General features: G+C 38.9%; 1 protein-coding gene and 1 long non-coding RNA gene across 3 annotated transcripts; both read right to left on the reverse strand.

Annotated features, from left to right (window-relative positions):
* Positions 1-1,037: 1,037 nt before the first annotated feature.
* Positions 1,038-15,912, reverse strand: LOC120437007. Of its 2 annotated transcripts, none has more exons than XR_005610757.1 (3): positions 15,849-15,912; positions 8,824-8,910; positions 1,038-1,770 (listed from the first exon to the last, which is right to left on the reverse strand). It is a non-coding gene; the product is annotated as an uncharacterized LOC120437007 (long non-coding RNA). The 2 variants fall into 2 exon arrangements; XR_005610751.1 differs by lacking the exon at positions 15,849-15,912 and adding an exon at positions 15,601-15,640.
* Positions 15,913-19,761: 3,849 nt separating this feature from the next.
* On the reverse strand, positions 19,762-22,516 carry LOC120436910 (selection and upkeep of intraepithelial T-cells protein 7-like). Its single transcript, XM_039607739.1, has 3 exons — positions 22,271-22,516; positions 21,007-21,342; positions 19,762-20,768 (listed from the first exon to the last, which is right to left on the reverse strand). Exons 1-3 carry the CDS (start codon positions 22,338-22,340, stop codon positions 20,638-20,640), a joined length of 537 nt encoding a protein of 178 aa, XP_039463673.1. The 5' UTR covers positions 22,341-22,516; the 3' UTR covers positions 19,762-20,637.
* Positions 22,517-22,547: the final 31 nt, after the last annotated feature.

Here is a 22,547-nt window from a genome sequence, read left to right on the forward strand (position 1 = left end):
ACTGTTTAACATTCAGTCTGTGAATCACACAGAGGGCACAAAATATCACGTTCAGCTTCCACTCCTTCATGCAGCTTATGTCTCTCTAAGAAATTCTCTTTTTAACTTCAGTTCAGATGCTTCATCTTCTGTGAATTCAGTTCAATTTGAAACAAAAGAAAAAAATAAATCAGGTTTAAACTAACAACACAAAATAAACACTCATCTGATTATTGTTAACATACACAGTGAGCAGGTTAGTCATGACTGTGTTCACTGATACGAAGCCTGATTGACATTTCTGTCACATCTTAGACTCATATGTGTATTTATACTCTAAAAAGGACATCTGAAGATTTGCATGAGGAAAAACAAAACTAAACAAAATGCTAGTTTTCTTCCTCTGGCAGCACGTGGAGTCCCACACTTGGGGACTTTCAATAACCCAAACAACAACACAATACATCGACACAACAACAGCAATATCTTGACAAACAAAAAACAAACAAAAATAAAACACACAAATAAATTATTATTACTTGAACCAGTTAAGAATTTAAATGATCACTGATGATAATGAAATGAATGTGATGTGAGTAAAATATAACCTACTTATCAAAACTGGTGGTGGACGTTAAGAGGACGCTAAGACGGTAAGAGGTTAAAATCTTAATACTGAAGCCACTCTGATGTAACAACCAGTTTCACCAGTAGATGGCAGCAGACAATAAGACCCGTCTATCAAGCTTGACTGAGAGGGTTAATTCAAGATTGTCTCTGAGCTTGTTCAGGAGCTGTGATCCAGTCTGAGTCATATGTTCAAGTTTGTAGATTATCAGACACTAAAACAGTTCAGGTTTCTGTTCTGATCTTAAACTACTGAGGGAGACACTATGAATGTTTCCCTGAAGAAGGAGCAATAAATAAAACAGCTTTTCAATAAATAGACGACCAAGCAATTACTATCTACTAATATAACCAGGTTACTCTCCCCCGTACTTATATAATTTTAATACAGTCCAAGATAATTTACTGAAATTACTTTATTTTGACTGAATAGCACACAAACAAATTAGAAGTTTCAAATCATTAAAACAACAACAACAACAAAAAGGTAAATATTCCCATTTTAAAGTTGCTAATGCAGAATTTTCTTATTAAACAATTAATAAAAATGAAACAATTTTCCATCCCTGCATCTGTTGGTTGGTTTCCAGCTCTTTAAGGAAATAAATAAATTAAAACTCTTCATACAGTCAGTAATAAAGCTTTTCTGTTCAGCTTCACTAAAAAGCTGCTGGTGTTGTAGATTAATGTTTATTCTGTTGGATTGTTTTCTGTGTTAAACAGAGGCATACACTGGTTAGCCACAACCAAATTGGAAGAGATAAATTTCCCATCTGACACTTTGGTGAAACCCACAGAACCACAGAAAAACAAACGAGAACAAAACTATTTTAGTCCTGCATAGAAACCACATCTGTGCTGTGTGAACAAGAACAAACAAACAAAATGTAAAATTTAAAATTATTTAAAATATTTTAAACATTTTAATATGTATTTTCTGACTGTTTATGTTGAAAAAAGCTAAACTTTTAAAGGTACAGTCAATATAGGTAAAGTCTAATTAAGTGATGGAAAATACATATAACATGAAGAAAAAAAATCTTTTGAACACATTGATGTAAGGTTCTGGGATGGACCAGTTAGAGACCAGCAGCTGGACATCAGTGGTTGGACTGGTGAACTACTTCAGTGAAGAGTAGATGACGTCTGGCTCTGGTTTAAAGTCTGAACACAAACACAAACAGTTCAAACAACAGGAAACATGATTACAAGCAGTTCAAACTTGACTGAATGAGAATCAGCTCAGCTTCAAATCACTGAGTTTCCATAATCCACACACACTTTAACTGCGTCTTGATTGATCATCCATAAAACTCACACCTTTATATCAATAAGCTTATTAACTTCATTAGATTACATTAGAAAAAAAAATGCTGCTTCCAGACAGACTGAAAAGTGAGACTTAAAGACATCTGAAAACTTGTCAATTAAAATGTCAATTTTAATAATAAATCATTGACACCTTTCTTGTGTGTTCTCCATGTGCTTCTGACTTTTTGATGTTTTTTACTAATAAAAAAACTATAGCAATCCATAGACTCGAGACAGAATTCACAATGTGTTTTCGGGACTTTCAGGTGGACCAATGTTTTCTTTGCTGATCAAACCAGAAAGCTTTAATGAGCAGCTGGATTTGTCTCTCTTTAACTGGCTGGACACAGAGGACATTGAAATGCAGCTGATTGAACTGAAAAGCTCGACTCTGTGGGGGTCAAAGTTTGTAGGAAGACAATGCAGCTGGACTCCACAGCTGTGCGTGTTCATGGAGCTTGCATTTTCACCTGCTGGACATCACTACCTGACAAGTTTAACTGTCTTCAGAACATTGCAGAGGCCTTATTGAAAGGATTTGGCTCTACATATCTGTGTGAGCAGATTTTCTCTCACATGAGTGTCCTCAGGTAGCCTCTGAATGCTGGACACTTTGAGACCTGTGTCTCTGAGTGGGAGACCAGAGATCACATTAACATGTGTTTCTAACATGTCACATTGGCCCAGTTTATTTTTCTTATCATTGTTGTGAGGAGACCATAAATAGCATTTGTATTTTCTGTTGTACAGTTCATTTGCTGTTATGGAGTTCTGATAATAGCTGATAACTATTCCCTGATAGCTGCCAACATCTGCGAACAAATATAATTCTATGAAGTTATTCTATATAGTGTGCAACTGTTAATATGGTGTTATTAAATTTATTGCTAATGCAATCATATGGCACAGTGACCTCTGAGGAAATTTTAGATGGCACTCATCATCAGAAAGGTTGCCAACCCCTGTCTTGTGGTGTGAGGTCCCTGCCTCTACATGATTATGTCATTATTCAGTCGAAAGATACTTTTATATATGATATACTATAACTTTTATATATTTATAGTCTATTTCTTATGTACATTTTAGACCTGGGAGCAGAATTCTGATGAACTATTTTTTTTATTTAGGAACAGGCAGTGCGTCATCTCTTCCTGACTCCATGTCTCTAATAGTGATGGGTCGTTCGCGAACGAAATGGCTCTTAGAGCCGGATCTTTGAAGTGAACGACGCGAGCCGGCTCCTTATCGCGAGCTGTGGTTTTTTTCTTTTCTTTCTCTCACCCTCTCTCTCTCCCGCTTCACTCCGCACGCGAGCCTTGTGCTTTGCGCCGGGCAGAGGGGGGAGGGGCGGTAGTTACAGTCACAGTAGCAGAGGAACAGAGCGGCAGGGAGAGAGAGAGAGAAAAAGAGCCAGGGACAACAACGTCACATTAGAAAGGTATAGTAATCATCCACAACTATTTTCAGTTGCAGATGATAAAGGATTCAGAAAGTTTATTCATGCAGGCCCATATGACAGAGAATATGCATCTTCTTATTCATATCTTAATTTATATTTAATTGTGTTGTGGTTTGCAGTGTGTTGTGTTGTTTCATTTTAAATTTGTTTAAAAGGAAAAGCTGAAAATTTAAATAGTTAAAAGTTGAACAGTGACTAGTTGGTTTTTGTATTATATGATTTATTTATTACATTTTATGTGGAGTGACTAAATAAAAGTATATTTACGGTGGCCCCTAGAGACAAAGCAGCACGTACAAACTTCAAAACACGTAAAAACCCTGAAGCACGTACATACTCCAAAACACGTAAAAACTCAGAATCACGTAAAAACTCCAAAACACATAAAAACTCAGGCTACATCCACATGTACCCAGGAATTTTTGAAAACGGAGATTTCTAAAAAAAAATGCCTGTCAGGGTGGATATTTTCTAAAACTCCGTTTTTGCATTTACGCGTGGATGAGGAAAACAGAGAAAACGCAGCGTCACACTGTGTGCCACGTTTTGTTTCGGTGAAATGAATTTCTACAATAGTGTTACTGTTAATTGTCCTCTCTGCAGTGTTTAAATGCTTACATATACACACACAGTTACTGTCCCTCCACACATACGACTCGGTTCTGCTTCTATGCCCCAGCTTTGTTTACTATTTCCCACCGAGGCTTCTAGACTTCTGGTTGGCCAACATTTCTACACGTTTAGGAATATATCGGCACCCGTTGCTTTGGCAATGCTCCTAGCAGCGTTTTCCTTCATTTCTGCATTTACATGTGGACGGGATTATTTTTTAAAACGAAAAAGGAAAATCTCTGTTTTCAAAAATACCCGTGTACGTGTGGACGTAGCCTCAGAAGCACGTAAAAACTCCAAAACATGTACAAAAGACAACAGAAGGGGGGAGGGGGCTTGACCACCCGCCCCTTTCCTGGTGGGTGCCCAAAGTGCCCTTTTGTTGAGGCAATTTTTTTTTAATTTTTAGTTATTTTTTTTAAATATTTAACTATTAATCACAGTTTTACTAAATAAAAGGATCTGGCTTGTATCAGTCACATGATCACCATTAACCAATGATCGCCCTTGACGGCAGAACGCGCTGGTTACGAGCCAGGAACGAGCTCACAAAGAGCACGCGCATTTTTTGCGGTCCGGAGCTGTAGGAGAAACACAAATTAACTCAGACACACAGACTGATGCGACAAAACCAGTAAGTAGGTGTACAGCGCACACTGTAGTGTACAGCACACAGGAGTATTAGCTTATTACGTACACGTTGGTAAGCTGTCTTGTGGCAACTGACGAACTGAAACAAATGAGTGTGCTGTGTGTGTAAAATGGTAAATGGCCTGTATTTGTATAGCGCTATTTGTAACTGCGCGACAAACATTACCTGTCCTTTTATTAACCCCACAAGTAGTGCTGGTCATAGCTGCTGGCTAACTGGGTAAGGCTGTCATGGGTCTGTAGCTCTGTCACCGTTTTAGGGAACATATTTAGTTTTATAGTAAGTTACAGGGTTTTTCCTGCCTTTCTGGGGGGATTATATTTCACTTAAAACGATCTAATATGCATGTCAACATAATTATGGATTATTACAATTATAATATGTAAAAATTTTTAAAGAACATACATTAAGAAACAGATTATATTAGATTTATATTTTAAATAAGACAAAATGCTGATTTTACAGCAGCAAAATTATTGTATCTCTACAGTTTAAAAATGTAATAAGCTTTCTGCCTGCACAGAGTGGATAGTGAAACAAATGGAATCATCATAAATACATTATTTCATATTTATTACTTTTTTCCCCTCATTGCTTTATTATTGTAGCTCTAGTAATAAATAATAAGGGAAGGATTCTGGATCAGCACCATGATGGAAACTTATATACAGTATTCTGAAGAAGGTCTAACATGTCACTGTGTGTGCGTGCATGTGTGTGTTTTATGTATATGGATTTTTTAAATTATTACTCATGATATAACATTGTCCAGACATGGCTGGTAAGGAGATGAGGAGGAAACAGTAGGAGCTGTGTGAGGCTACTAAAGGCAGTGGATCCCTCAGCAGCTGGATTACAAAGAGCACAGGTAACATTAACACATGTACCAGTTGTTGGAGAGGTATTCCAGTATAAAAATAATAATAAGCACAACTGAAATGTTTTGCTTCTATAACATTTTTCTGTCATCATTTTATTATAGATTAAGTGTAAGAGTTGTTAAGTGTGGGTAATTAAATAATAGTTTATTGCAATAGCAAGTTGTGCCTTGTTCTCAGATGTGCAGCAAGTGGAGAGTGATAGATGAGATGAGTGGATGGAAGGAGGAAGAGAGGCAAAGAGTGATTCACAGGCAGAGCCTTGTTTATTTCTCAGTTTTTTGTTGCCTTATGGTTCCAAGAGCTGTCACCAATCTTTGCATTTTGTTATTATCTCATGACACTTGTTTAGTCAGCTACCATCTCTCCTATGGACTTTTTAATGTCTACAGTCTCAGATCAGCACAGCGCTGCCCTCCAGCACTATCAGCAGCAGGAGCAGCAGCAACCCCTCAACAGCAACATTGTACCCATCAGGTAAAACATAGGCTACGTTTGCTTTGCCTTGTGGCCACCTCACAACAGTGATGTAGTATGGTGCGATCCCATATTAGATTCTTGATGAATGTGTGTTGTTGTTATTCAGCCTGGTTCAATGTGCCCCTTTTTAAACTTCGAGCACCCGTCCCTTTAAACGTCGTTTCTGAAGCAGTGTGTGGACACATGCACTGGAGCCTTACTTTCAAATTGGCTATCACTGGTGTGCAGTTTTGTTTTGTTTTTTACTTTGTTTTAGTTAATTATCAAAGCAAACAAAAGCTGCCTCTTTAAATTAATCTTTTCTTTGAGTCCTGCATTTGGGTCCTACCCTTGCCTCCCAGACTGCTCACATATGACAATCTTGCTGTTGCATCTTTAATGACTTTATCACAAGATTTAGCTGAATTTCATGCGTATCAAATGCCCTGTGATAATATTGACCTATCTATGGTCCATCTCTCATCTTAACTTGACAGCTGAGTAACTATCTGGTTTGAAAATATATTTCATTTAGCTGAACTTAGAAGCAGAAAACTAGAAGATTATTAATGCATTTCTTAAACTGTTGCTTCACATATGAGTAAAATACAACCTGATATTACGGGTCCTGTTAGATTTGTATTGTTGATTGCCATTTATGCTGAGAAATAACTACTCATATATGCTTAGAGTTTTATAATCAATGTCATGTTGGTAGAGGTTTGATCCTTAGTAGTCTGTGGAGACTCTGTGTGCCTCCCAGAGCACTCTGGCATGCATATCTGCTCTTACTGATAAATGGTAAAGACCCCCCCCACACACACACACCACACACACATTCCTGTTCCTGCTCCTGACATAATAATAATAATAATGCATTGGATTTATATAGCGCTTTTCAAGGCACCCTTTACAATGCCATTATTCATTCACGCACTGGTGAAAGCAAGCTACGGTTGTAGCCACAGCTGCCCTGGGGCAGACTGACAGAAGCGAGGCTGCCATATCGAGCCATCGGCCCCTCTGGCCAACACCAGTAGGCGGTAGGGTAAAGTGTCTTGCCCAAGGACACAACGACCAGGACAGAGAGGCCGGGGATCGAACCGGCGACCTTCTGGTTACAGGTGCCCTTCCCAACCCCCTGAGCCACGGTCGACATGACATCATATAGTCCAGATCCAAGAAGTGAAATACTAATTAACTAAAGGTTTAGGGCAGTCTGAGTTATTGGTGATGGGAATTACCTGTACATACACTGGCCTCATTATGAGAAACTTTGTTCACCAGCGAAATTGTGGATTTTTTCTTCCATATTTTAATAAAAATGAAAGCTTTCAGTTCAGTTTCCACTGTGCAAAATATACCTTAGAAAAAGTGCATTATTAACCTTATAGTTTTTTGCACATGTTCTAAAGATACAGGACATGTTCTAGCCCAGAGGGTCCATGAATTGTACTTAGTGTAGTTGGACCAGTTATAACCAGTTGTTATGATCCAATGTGGTGTTTGTTTTATGTGTGACTCCTCCAACCAGAGGATGGCTGTCGGTTTCTTCCCCTTTTCTCTCTTAGGAGGTGGACACCTGGGCGTGCCTGCTGAGTAGCTGGGCCGAGTCTCTTCCTGTCCTTGGATTGGATAATTGACTAATCACCTGCAGTATTTAACTACCAGATGACAGCCACCTGGCCCCTCTCTCTTAACCTCCACCATTCAACCACGAACCTGTGTGTTGGTTCGTTGCAGTGTAGAGTTTCTTTGACAAAGTGTTCAGCCAGTATAACCTTGTGTGTGTGTCTGGCATTATTATGTCAATTTTGTAAATAGCTGTAAATAGATTTGTCAAGTAGTGATCGTACACTTTGTTCACCTTGTATATATCCTTCACTGCAGCAGCCTAGTAGGCGTGAGAAGCCATTTTTGTTGATTACGTTTTCTCCTGTTTTTCGTTTCGTTTAGGAAGTTAGGTAAGTGAATTTGTCTTTTGTTTGGTTTTCATTTTTGTGTAGGAAAGCATAGGGACCATTAGGGAGTTTTGTTTGTTATTTTTGGCACTGCTCACTGCTGAAGCTAATAAATGGCTGCTTAGCACTTTAAAGGTTACGACTGTTTGTGTTCTTGCTTTGGTGGAGCGGGAGTGGGCCAATTTCTTGTTGCGTTCAATACATGCCTGGACAAAGAACGTAACACCAGTTCAACTATTTATTTGTTCCTGTGTGTGCATGCATGTGTGTGTGTGTGGCAGCTAAGCTGTGCTGTGCATAGCCGAGAAGCTGGCATATAGTAAATGGGTAATAGATGATAACAGTTACATTTTTAGTATCGATCCCACCGGGGTTCCAAGCGATCCAAGGCGAATGCAAAAAGGCTCAAGCGTTATAGAGCCTGCTTTTAATAAATGACAACATTCACACTCTGATGAACACAACTTGGGTTTAGTATCTTGCCCAAGAATATGTAGCATGCAGTTGGGTCAAACCACCAACCTTCCAATCAATAGCTGATCTGCTCTACTACCTGAGCCACAGCCACAGGTGACAACTGCTACTCAGTCTGTGGCTTTTTGTCAGACTTTGTTTTTTTGTAGTCAATTCTCTCTTTGCTGGGTACCACGTACTATGAGCTAATGGAAAATCATGAAAACCATAGAATGCTCAGCCGAGTAGGTCTTAATGGAAAAGGGGCTTTGGTGAAGAGCTTTCACCAAAGCCCCTTTTTTGTTTTTTGTCTCTTGCATAGTGAGATCAGAAGCTTGATATCCTGAGCTCAAGTGAGAACATAATTAGCTTTGCATTAAAACTAAAAGTAGCTATCATTACTCTAAAGTAAAGGTTAAAGAGCTGCTGTACCTCTGGTCCTCTTTGGTCTGATAGTTATTTGTCCATAACTGATGTCTTCAGTTCTCACTGCCGAGTAGATTACAGGTGGATCACTCTCTGTAGAATAAAAATCATAAATTACCAAAGTTACAACAACTACAGTAATGTAGTAGTATTACACTTGAGCTCTGGCAAAGCATCTTTAATTCTGTTTAAGGCGACATTAAGTGATAGTTGTTGATAGCAGGAGGTTTTCACAGTTTTTTTTTTCCCTCCAACCTCTTAACACCTCTGCTGTGAAACAAAGAACAAAGAACTGGCTAACAAGCTAACAAGAGGGCTCAGACGACCACAAACCTGCCATCTTCTTTCAGTACAGAATCACACATTTCACCACAAAGCACAAAATGAACACCTTCTCACAGCATAAAGACAAGTGCTGGCCAAACCAATAAACTCTGGTGGGAAGTCTCTTTAGTGTTAGACTACATGTCAAAGAAAGTAGCTGCCATAGTTTTAAATGCAGAAATCAGAATGATTTATTGTATTAAAGAACCTTTGTTCTGTTTAGTTAAATTCACGCTGGCAATAAATAATCTCAATTTTAGCTATTTGGACTCGCACTGACATAATCAGTATACAACAGCAGGGCACAAGATGCTACCAGGCAGGGCATACATGGAACACCATAACCAAGTAGCTGGCATACTGTATAGGAACATCTGTGCTGAGTATGGTCTGGAAACCCCAAGAAAAAAATGGACACACCCCTCAGGGTGTTCGAGAATGACCAAAGCAAGGTCCCGTGGGACTTCCAGATACACACAGACAAAATGGTCTTGGCTAACCAACCAGGCATAGCAGTGGTGGACAAACAGAGGAAGACGGCTATTGCAATTGATGTACCTACATCAAGTGATAGCAAGAAGGAACATTAGAGCTCGGGAAGTGGAGAAGCCTGGGCATCCTCTGTATCCACTGCATATGTTCATAAGCACCAAGAGGAGTCTGCTTAGCAACAGGTTGCTTCTCCCCAAGTCTAGCACCAACAGACCTAAAAACTCCTTTGTCCCACACACCATCAAACTGTTTAACTCCTCATTGGAGGGGAAGGTGAAGGGAAACAGGAGGACAAGGAGGGTGGGGAAACGAAGCTGTAGTGTTCATCACTTTGCAATAGACTGTGCAATAGCTGAAATGTGCAATTAGACCATGTGCAATAGATTTCTGGCTGATTTCTTACAAAGTGTGTGAATGGGTGGATGACTGAATCGCTTTGAGGTCCGTAGGGAATAAGTAAAGCGCTATACAAATACAGGCCATTTACTATTTTATATGAATGTTATTTGGACCCAGGTGAAGAGAACGGCCCAGCACAGAGTCCGTTGGCGTGGTGTTGTTGCAGACCTATGCTCCACCAGAAGTCTATAGGAAATTGATTGATTTGATGAATGTTATTTAATTTAACTGCCATAAACAGGATGTGAAAAATGATAATAATAACAACCGTACCACAGTCCTAGGAAAGTACAAAAGTAAAAGTAAAAGTACAAAAGTACTGCGGATCCTAGGAAAAACAACTATGCTTTGCAGGACACTCAAGCTACCAGGCCTGTAGTAAAAGACCTGACTGCTCAGGAGTGCTCAGACTGTTAACTGTTTGGTAACAGTCCTAATGGTCCAGGGGAAGATGGTGTTTGTGGTACTCTAGACTCACTTGATTGTCCTTAGACAGCAACTGGAGAGCAGTGGGTCAAACAGGGGGTGGGCAGGATGCAAGGGGTCACCTCTGATGGCCCTGGTTTCCTGATACAGAACGAGCTGACGATGGCCTCGAGGCCACTGCTACCTTTTTTTTTTTTTTTTTTTTACCAGGTTATTAGGGTTGTGGGTCAGTTAAGTTTGGTGGAGATCAGGGGCGATTTTAGCCCATTTTTGGGGGTGCTGAAGCACCCCCAAAAATGAATCAAAGCACCCCCAAAGATTTCTTACTTTTCTGACAATATTTGCTGTTTTTGTGACACACTACTAAAAATCTAAAAAGCATACAGTACTTGGTTGAGACGTAACATTTCAACAACAAAAGTATAGATAACCCCCCCCCTCCCAAAGTGGTTTGTTCCAGCTACGCAGCGGAGCGGAGGTGTGACTGGCTGAAAACAGGACATATTAGCTGCATTTTACCTGCAGTTACTCTTTATATAGTTAGGTAGGAGTCAGACCATGTTTCTTTTTAGCTGAAAAACATTACACCAGGTAACCTGCAGTGTTGAAAACATGTTTTCCGACGATGCTACCCTACAATCCGTCCTGCTCTGTAGTAAATTCAGCGACATTTGACCGTCCTGTTGTTCCCATTGAAATGTATACAGCCTATTTGAAATCTAAAACTTAAAATTGTCCGTAGCTTCTGTTGTTACCACTGTCCTGTTTTTGTAAATGGATACTAACTAGCTAACTGACCGAATGCCCTTTAACCTTATAACTCCTGTTGTGTGGGGTGTGTGTGTGTGTGTGTGTGTGTGTGTGTGTGTACACAGAGACAGCCAGGTTCATAATGGATATAAGGAAGTTTTTTCAAAAACAGGTGCAACATTCAGGTAAAAGTGTAAAATCAAATGATGCATCAATAAAGGTTAATGTTGGATCAGTGTTTCAATATTTATATCTTTTATTAGATGTTCATGTGATTTGGTTATTTGCCTTTTGGTTGAAAGTAGACTGAGAGAGGACTTTTTGTTAGTGATCTTAATAGTATTTTTTCATATTAATGTAATTTTTTCATCTAATTGAATACAATCTATTTGTGTATGATTGTCAGTCCAAAGAAGGAGAGAGGAAAGAGGGGAACGTGAGGAGAAAGTAGAAGGTCAGGAAGAACCAGGTAAGAAAACAGACAGGGAACAGTGACGGGCAAAACAGAAACTATTAAACTGACAAAGAGAAAAAACCTGATTTTACTTACACAATCTGGAAGTTGTGTCCTCCCTATATTAAAGCTGCTATACAGAATCTGCAAAACAAACTGGGTTGAAACATTTTTGACCCTCTTTAACAACATTCCAACATAACATTATCATTGATTGGGGAGATTAAAATTAATGATATATTTTTATGTGGTTCAGCCACAACTCTACTAAAACCTCAGCCAGTAATAGGTAGGCCAACTTTTGGACCGTCCAGTTGTCTGTATGACTGCTGCAGTACGTACATCACATTTGCACACTGAATCAGAACGTGCCAAACAGCCCTGGTGGAGTGAGGAGCGTAAAGAGAAGCAGATGCTCTGTTTATATTCTAAAAATGTTTTAAGCTTGTTTCAAAGATTCTGTACTGCAGCTTTAAATGTTTTCCAAAAGCACACATACACTTATCAGTGTTTCTCAAACTTTTTACAGTGTGTACCATTGGGAAAATGTCAAGCTTTCCCAAGCACCACTATGAAAGCATGAAACTCATAAATCTTACAACACAAAATTAGTATTATTAAATTAGTCAAATTAGTATCTGCAGTAAAGATTTTTTACATACATTGTATAAATTCTACCACAGGCAAAGTTGCCTCCATTTTTATATTTTTTTTTTATTAATATTTTGTAATAATTTATTTGTAATAATTTATTCTGTTTTGGGAGTGTATTTTTATGTATCTGTATTATATTATACACACTCATTAAAAGTGAATCTCTGTCCAAAAAATGCACTCAGCTTACGTTTTACTCACTATGAGCATCATTCATTATTCTCCCCCAGGATTTAAGGTTAGGATATGTATTTTTTTATATTCCAATCCATTCTTCTTTGGCAGCATTTAAATAAACTTTATCAGATTTATGATTTTGTTACAGACTTTTCAAAAAATTGTTTTGCTTTTCTTTCACAAATGTGGGGATTAAATTGTGTTAAAATGTACAAAACGGTGATGTCATGTTTTGTGACGAGGACCCAGGCACAGAGAGACTTGATGAATTTAAGAATCTTATGATTTAATAAAGAAATTTGCAGACTTGCACAGAGATGGTAAAATTATGATGACTGATAACGGAGACGAAGACAACAGACGACGAGGACAGGGAGGAACAGGGGTTTAAATGCACCAAAGAGACAGTCAGAGAGAACTCGGGACAACTGGAGACATTTAAGGATGCAGGGACTGACAGAGACGGGGAAGAAGTCTCATCGTGACGTGTAAAGTTTATTTTGCCTGGCTGGGCAGCTCTCTGGGTGCTCAGCACCCCCAAAGCTCTGATCCTAGAATCGCCCCTGGTGGAGATATAGGTGTCCAGAAATCTGAAGAGAGAGAGAAATCCCCTTCCCGTCCATTTATACTGAGAGGGGATTGGACCTGTCTGTGCCTCTGTTTTACGGATGTTCAGTTTTAACCTCCTAGGACCTGGTGTCTACATATAGGCACATCACGTTTTGGGTTGTCTAGAGCCCAGTATGAAATTTTGTTCTTTCAAATGAGCCATATTCCTCAAAGGTTCTCATTTTGTTTTTGTACTCGGGGGAAAATGCTGCTGTGTTCAGAAACCAAATAAAGAGTTTTGCACATCATTACTCAGTTGTGACTTTACAGCGTTCTGTTCAACATTATAAAGCCAATTAACAAAGAGATATTAAAAAAGCATGCCATGAAAGCGTTTGTGTCTTGGGAGATTAAGTGGACAAATTCTCTACCTCTGTCTCATCTTCATCAGAGATTAACCCAATGAGTGGCTGACATTGCTGGACTGGGGTCTATCACACCAGACAAGACTCCAGGTGCAGGCTGTGTAAGATGCCCCTGAGAGAATACAGCACATGACAGCAGGGTGCACACCATAACCAAGTGCCCGGCTTAATATACAGGAACATCTTCCAGACACAGACAAACAAAATGGTGTTGGCTAACCAACCGGTCATGGTAGTGGTGGACAAACAAAAGAAGATGGTCGTAGTAACAGATGTAGAAATACAGAGCGATGGGAACATGAAGAAAAAGGAATGGGGGAAGCAGATGTAGAAAAGCTGTATAAGAGGATCAAGCTTTATGCAGTGAATGAGACATTGGCATTGATCCAATACAGCAGGATCTATTGGAGAGGGGTGGGGTGAGTGAGTAAGTCCAAGATCCAGAGGAGGCAAGGCAGATAGTGAGGAGTGAGTCCATGAACTTGAATCGAAGTAAACAGTCCAAGTGTAGAGATCAGTGTCAATATGGCTCAGACTATATCGGGCTGCTTTCCCTTTATGAGAGGGAAATCTGAATTGAGGGAGCTTTCAACAGATAGACAGACTTCCAACTTATTCAGGAAATTACCATGAGACTGTGGTTCTCAAACCTGTATTAGAGAGACTGTGCCTACCCTGGATACTGAATTACTGGATTAACTGTCTCATGACTGTTCATAACTGAGAGAAGAATACAAGATCTGGGGGTTTGGAGAAGACTGTGGCCAAACAGCTTATTGCTGCTTTACAACAACACAGTATAACAATTTCAGTCTCTGTTCTTTTTTTTTTAAATCCACACTATTCAAACTGCTCTAATCAGAGTATCAAAATAACTTAACCGTGCTGTATTTCTAGACCTCTACTTTACATTTGACAAAACTGACCATGAAAAACACATCACTGAGATAAATAGAATTTAAAATGTTGTTGTGACATAACAACAGTAAAGTCAGTTAAAAGGTCAACTGTGCTAATGATCCTAGACTATGTGTATTTTCTCTTTTTAAATTAACAGCCCTGTGTTGAGTTATCATTATTTTTATTTTATTTTTGTTTTTATTTATTGATTCGATTATTCTGCTATAAGAAACAGGATGTGGAATGACTGCAGAGCTGTTAGTTTCTCTTCTTCACAGACCACAAACACACAGTCAGCAACACTCAAAGTTTCAACAAAGTGTGAAACTTTAAAGACAAACACTCACAAATTTTGGACAAAGGAAACTAATCAAATAGAAAATATTCAGCATCAACAATGTTAAGTCTAGATTTAAACTCTTTTTACTGTTAAAACAACAAACATTTTTCACTTCTGACTAACCCTCTCCTGCCCCATAATGTCCTCATCTAACTTCTTTCTCCTGAAAGTCAAACTTCTACGATACATGTGCCAAATTGCCTGACATTAAAGCTTCATTAACACCCTGATCTAGAACGTCAATGTGATCAATTTCTCTGGTTTCTTGACACCTGAGTTCCTAAAGTCACTGAACCAAACTTCGGGAATGTGTTTGTGCTTTTATATAATGTAATTATCTCACATATGATATGGCTGCTGTGCGGTTGATCACACTAACACACTGTCCAAGAAGTCCGTTTTACTGAGTTTATTTGAGGACTTTAATTTAGATGATGCTGAGCACTAATTAACAGGTATCTGTATCTGTGTGATGCTCCCATCCAATCTGTGGATGCAATGTGATAACAAAGCTACTATGTCATTTGTTTGCAAAGCTTCTGACATTTAAAAATTATGTAAGGTTTCCTGTTCATTGACATACAAAATTTGGAAACAATACCCCAAACCCCCCAACAAGACAAACATCACTACCTCTGATTCTTTTGCCTGGCTGTTGTTGACAATTTGTTATTTTGATGTTACTGTACTTGATGGCATCTTCTGCAACTTCTTCTGGATTTACTGAAATAAACAAAATTGATGGCAAAATACTCTATATGACAATAACTTAAAAACAGGAAAAAGTACACGAGGAGAATGAATGTCTCATAAATCTAATCTCATCATATATCATAATAAATGTATAAAGACCCTTCAAAGGAAAACTATAAATCAACAAGTCTGAGTCTCACCTTCAGGTTTCCTGTGAACACATCGTCTCACCAGCAGAACCAGTAACACCAGTAGAGCCACAACACAGACTGATCCAACACATGACAACACAGAGAGAACAAGTGGAGAGTTGGATGTAGGTGGAGGTGTGGATGTAGGTGGAGGTGTGGTGGTGTGTTTGTCTAAAATAAAGCAAACACAGTCATTAAGTTGTCGTCACATTGTGAATGTTGAAACCTGCAGAAACACAGACAGGTGAGTGTGTCACCTGTGACAGTGATCCAGCTGGATGGAGACTCTCCATGACCGCTGATGTCACACTTGTAGAGGCCTTCATCAGACCTGGAAACATGCTGGATGGTCATGTGACCTGTAGGCTGCTTCCTGATGAGGGAGCCATCTTTATAGAAAGCAGCTGGGAGGTTGGAGGGAGTGGTCTTTGTTTTACAGAGCAGAGTGACGTCATCTCCCTCCATCACAGGGAGGACAGGACTCTGCAGGATCACTGATCCACCTCAACACAGAGACAAACTACAGCATTTCATCCATTTACACACAGCTTCATCAACACTAACTCCACACACTCAGCTTACCAGTGACTGTCAGGTTAACCATGTTACTGATGGGACCCTCTCTGGACTCACACCAGTAAACTCCACTGTCCCATGGATAAACAGTGATGTCACAGGAAGAACCAGACCATCTTCCCCACCCATCTCCACACTGAGTGATCTTATTATTGGTCCTCAGAGTCCATCCAGCAGAGCTGTCGTCCTCCTCACAGCTCAGAGACACAAAGTCTTCTTTAAAGAACTGAGAGCTGCTGGGACTCACAGTCAGACGAGCTGTGAGGGTTAAAATAAATAGAAAAACACTATAAATATATATATATATATATATATAGGGTTAAAGTCAAAAAATCTTTTAATTGTCAAGACGTGTGACAGAATAAAACTGTGACAGAAAAAAAGAAGAAGAAGGTTACTGACCTTGGTTTGTTGTGCTGCTCAGCAGTGAGATCAGAACTAAAGAGAAATGACACTCAGGTTGATTTGAGATGAACATAAAGAACAAAATCCAATTTATTTATATAGCACATTTAAAAGCTAAAGGTTTGCCCAAAGTGCTGCACAGAAACAAAGAGTAAAGCACAAGATAAAACCAATGACACTCACATAAAACATAATAAAACACATAAAAAAACATATCAACTCACACCATCCTGAACGCTATGGGAAAAAGGTGTATTTTCAAAAGCATTTTAAAAACAGGAAATGAAAATGCCTGTTTAATATTTAAAGGCAGCATATTCCAAAGTTTTGGGGCCATAAATGAAAAGGCTCGCTCTCCTCTATGTTTGAGCCTTGATTTTGGGACAACCAACAGCAGCTGGTCAGCTGATCTGAGGGTCCGTGAAGGAATATAAGGGTGAAGTAACTCGGAAAGGTATGGGGGAGCGAGACCATTAAGGCATTTATAAACCAGTGTTAGGACTTTTATTAATTCTGTCATGAACAGGAAGCCAATGAAGAGAAGACAGGAGAGGTGTTACATGTTCATGCCTGTGAGTACAAGTTAAGAGGCGGGCAGCAGCATTTTGAACGAGCTGAAGATGAGCAAGAGACCCTTGGCTGACTCCAACATAAAGTGCATTACAGTAGTCCAGCCGTGTTGAAATGAAGGCATGTATTTCCTTCTCCATGTCACGCCAAGACAAAACTGGCTTTGCTATTTGCCTCAGCTGGAAAAAGCTTTTTTGCTATGCCGAACTAATATGTTTGTTCAATTTAAAATCTGAGTACATAATGATTGAAGTTTGTCACATGCTGCTTGATATAAGACCCTAGCCAACCACAATTTACGAGCAGGTTGCATGAAATATTATTAGGTCTAAATACAATCACCTCTGTTTTGCTGGCATTGAAACTCAAAAAGTTCAGAGCCATCCAAGCTTTGACATCTTCAAGGCAGTTCAAAAGGATTTGGATGGAGCCTGGGCCATTTGGTGCTAAAGGCAAATAAATTTGGCAGTCGTCTGTGTAGCAGTGAAAGGATATGTCGTGTTTTCTGAAAATAGACCCCCAAGGGAGCAGGTATAATGAAAAAAGAAGAGGGCCAAGGATTGAGCCCTGGGGCACCCCACAAGAAAGGGGGGCTGAGGTGGACTCAAAAGTTTCAACTTTAACACTAAACGTTCTGCCACTCAAATATGAGCGAAGCCAATCCAGTGCTGCACCTTTGATGCCAACCAGGTGTTCCAAACACGAGATAAGAATATTGTGGCCAACAGTGTCAAACGCTGCAGTAAGATCTAAAAGCACAAGGATCACAGAACTTCCACAATCAGTAGCTAAAAAGATAACATTAAAAACAGGTAAAAGTGCAGTTTCAGTGAAGAGTAGATGTTTAAAACCAGACGGAAAAAGTTCCATGATGCCATTAGCATTTAAAAACTTATTCAGTTGGGTAAAAACTATTCTTTCCAATGATTTGAAAGGAATGGAAGTCTTGAAATAGGGCTAAAATTTGAGCAAACTAAAGGGTCAAAGCCAGGTTTCTTTTAATAAAGGGCTTACAATTGTATGTTAAAAACCATCAGGAACCACAACTTCACACAAACAACTGACAAACACACAAACTCATCTTTAATTAATCAGTTTCAGTTCAGTGTCAGTAACATGTTTCAATGAAGTTTGGTCAACACATAAAAATGGTGTAAAACTAAATATATATTGTGCCTGATGAAAGCTACTGACAAACAAATATACATTTTCCAGTCTTCATGCTCTTCTACTGCTGTTTTTATTATAAGAGTAGCTAATAAAATGTCCATTATGATTATTTGCACTATGACTATATGTCTACTATGAATACCCATTAAATTTAAATAACACAGTTAAGTCATGTGTCCACTGTGCAGCTGTGTTGATATAATGAGTGAATGATTTGAGCTTTTCACTGCCCGCTGTGTTTCCTCGACTCCTGAGCAAAGATAAAGAGTCAGTTCAGACCTGCAGTTGGTCCTCGTGGTGTTTTGAACTTGAATTCAGCCTGATTTGTTTTTCATGTCTTCTCCTCCATCATCAGTTATCAGGAGAGCAGACAGTCAAAGTACAAGAATTCAAACAAACACAGAGATTCTACTTACAGAGCAGACACAGCACAGATGTTTCCTTCATCGTCCTTCTCACTCATTTGAGCTTTTTTTCATTTCTGTCACTGACACCAAGTAAAGCCAGCCCTCTTCCTCTGAGCACCAGCTTTCTATTGGTTCAAACACAGTAGCAAGCAATGCTCTGTTTTCATGGCATGAATTAAATTTGTAATTATTTGTTGTATACCAGTTTAAAAAAACAAACCTTCCATTTTATTTTTTTTCTTAAATCAATTTAAATGAAAACATTGTGGCTTAAAGCTGCACATAGATGTTGTAACATAATCTGAATTTATCTCACATCTATGATGTAATATTTATCTTCCCACATGGTTTATGGCCACTAGAGGGAGATGTTTGACTTTAAGATTCCTCCTGTTCTTTAAGAAATGTCTGTTTTATTCCACTTTGAATAAAGATGAAAGGGATCACACAAAGATCACTTGTATATGTGAATCATTGAAAATGAAAATATCAGACGGCAAAGATGAAGGTGAAGCTGACAGAGATGATTTTATGATCTGTTCATTAAGTGCAATCAGTTCTGTCTAAATGGGAACACCGAGTGCTGCACATTTAGTTTAATAGTGATTTTTTTTCTTGTTTTGAAGAAAAAGTTTCAAAGGTTTCTCAGAACAAGATGTTTGAAAGTGAAAATGTTTTTGTCAACTGGAGGAAATAATAGACTGAATCTGTACGTGAGACACACAAACACCAGTTAGCTTCAAACAGCCTGAGAGGTGATCAACACGATGTATTCATGTTGGTGAGAGACGAGAACCAGGAAGATATATTCACTGTGAAATATGATATATGGACTTTCTTGAATCTATTATTGAGTGAAAATATTTTCAGGTTGAAGAATGAAAAACTTTGATAATCCTGCACAGTTATCAAAACATTGTCTAAAAATGAGCATCATTTAAATCTGTTCACAGCAGCTTTCAATCATGTTTCCACTCTGAGAACAATCCTCCATCTTTTTGTTTCTTGTTACAGGAACAAACTTAAATCTCAGCTTCTTCTCTCAGGCAGGGAAAAAGATTCACAGAGCATTTTTATTGTGTGTTTTTTTCCTTCACACATGTTCAGTGGTCTGTTTGGACTCATTCAGCTCAGATAAAATCTGCAGGAAAAGGTCAGAAAACTTCTTTCATCTTTTACGGCCACAGAAAACAAACAATTGAAGAATTAAAGAAAATTAATAGAAAAAATTCAGGACTGATCTTTCAAATTTTATAAGAAATGAACAAGAAAAGTCACAAAAAACATTGTTAAATGTTAAACTAATGTGTGATCTGCTTTAAACTGCAGCAACAGACTGAAGATTTTCCTTCACTGTAGGAAAAGTTCAAAGTTTCACAGATCGGAGAGGAAACATCTGACTCTGCAGCTCCATGAAAATAATTTCTCTCCTTGGTTTCATAACACTGTTCATTATAACAATTATTCAGTTGTAGCTGATCAACAAGTCCTGAACACTATCGGGCAGATTATTGATCGTCTATAATCTACAGTAATTTGTCTTTTCTTTATCACATACAGTGTTTGTGTTGTCACTTGGTTCAGTCAGTGTCAGTAATTATACTGTAACAGCTCATCTGTAGATGAGGATTAATTTATACTGTTCAAACCTCTCAGAACAAGTTTGATCTACAAACAGCTGAACCTGAAGATAAAACACAATCAATGATACTGTAAAATATGAGACAATGAAATCAAGAATAACTTAATAAATTATATAAAAAGTGATATCTGACATAAATCAGGCAGATAATTTCTGCTTTTCAAATTTAAGAATTTAAATTTCCATACCTGGGACACACAAACCCCTCCACTACGAAAAGATTTGCGGAGGGGGTCATAGGATCATGTCATGTGACAGTGAGATTTAACAGCTCAGTTATAAAACACCTTTCTGATGTTTTCTATAGATCAGAAAACCAACAACAACAGCAAGAAGAAGCACAGCAGAAACTACCAAACCAACTATCAGTCCAACAGATCCATCCTCTGTGTCTCCTCCTGTCTGACCTGCAGGTGAGAAACAGGTGTGAGGTGTCAGCTGTCAGGTAGGTGATGAGTGAAGAACAGAACAGAATCCATTTCCTCTTCAAACTGCTGTCAGACATTATCTACTGCACTCTGATCACATCACTCAGACCAGCTGCTTTCTACAAAGTCTCATCAACAACATCTTTAGAAACAAACATCAACAACCAGGAAGCAGCTTCACCTCTGATCACACACACATTCAACTCTACTCACTCACCTGGAGGATCAACAACACTCAGTGTGATGTTGCAAATGTGTTCATTGTTTGTCCCACTCATGATGACACGGCACTTGTATGTCCCATTATCAGCAGTCATCACATTCTTCAGAATCAAAGACACGTCTCCATCCTTCATCTGTCTGTCCTGCAGATCCGACCGGTTCTTAAAAGATGGATGCTGGTTGGCTGCATCAAAGTGTCCATCTCGGTACAAAAGGACATATTTATCTCCCAGGTCAGCTCTGCTCCACTCTATAGCTCTAATGTTGCTGTTTGGAGCTCGACATGTCAGAGTGACGTTCTGTCCAGACTTTGCTGTGATGTTTTCCTGGTCTGAAACAGAAAACAACACAGAGCAAAGAGGTTAAAGGTCAAAGCAGAAATGTTCACTTCTATAGCAGCGAAAAAGAGTGAGAAGCTACAGGAAATGATATCAAAGAGCTCACACATCGATTCAGTTCTCTTTGATTCATTTACCATATATGTGTTTCATATTGTAAATGTTAACTGCATCAGAGTGTCTTATGTTTGTTTTTTTCATAGTATTTTTCATAATCGTCATTATTAATGTGAGGAGATGTTACATGTAAAGATGTTATTGGTTGGTCTGAACTCACAGACATTTGGTTTCTTGTGTTTTTCACAGTTTACTTAATGAACTGACTTTCTGCAGGTTCCACAAACACGTCCTGATAATAAGTGAACATAATCAGTGAGAGAAAGCAGCCTCTCATTATAAAACACTGTGAGTCTCTGCATGCTGCCTTTTCTGTAGCTACAGCTACAGAAGTCAGAGTCATTTCTTTACACATTTTTACATTGTGTAATATGTTTTAAAATGCAGCCAATGATTCTGACTTTTTTGTACAACCATTTAAAACTCAGAGGCTGATCTATAGAGGTGGCATGGAGTGGCATGTGCCACCACTTAATAAAGAATATTGTCATTTACAAAACTACGATGGCACTCGGTGTGGCAAGAGATTATATGGTGACACATGTCACTCCATGCCACCTCTATAGATCTGCTTCTGGCTGTATAATGACTCCTGACACTACAACACATTACACTGACACATACGTTACACTGTGAGATCTGATCACAGGGACATGTTACATCCACACAGACTCCACCCAGCCTCGTGTCTTCTTCACAAACACGGAGAAACTGAATCAATATGAAAATAATTCTTCAGGAAATGTTGTTAACATGTAAAGCAGACTGATGCTTTTCCTCTCTGTCCCACAGAGTGAATCTCACCTGCAGAGACAAACACGAAGAGGCCGACAAACAGCAAAGTCGAGCAGAGTGACGCAGTCACAGCAGACATTTCCCGTTCTTCAACTCCGACGCTTCGATTGTTCTAAATGTTCTAAATGTCTCAGATCCAAGGGCGTAGATTTGGCATGGACGGAAGGGACCTGTCCCCACCAATAATTTGATCTCTTCGCGTAAAGAAAAACAAACCCGATAGAAAGAAAAACCCGATCTGTCAGCGTCTCAGTCACCCAGCGGTGCAGAAAGAGTTAAATTACGT

The sequence above is a fragment of the Oreochromis aureus genome, linkage group 3 (assembly GCF_013358895.1).
Source record: "Oreochromis aureus strain Israel breed Guangdong linkage group 3, ZZ_aureus, whole genome shotgun sequence".
NCBI classification, from domain to species: Eukaryota; Metazoa; Chordata; class Actinopteri; order Cichliformes; family Cichlidae; genus Oreochromis; species Oreochromis aureus.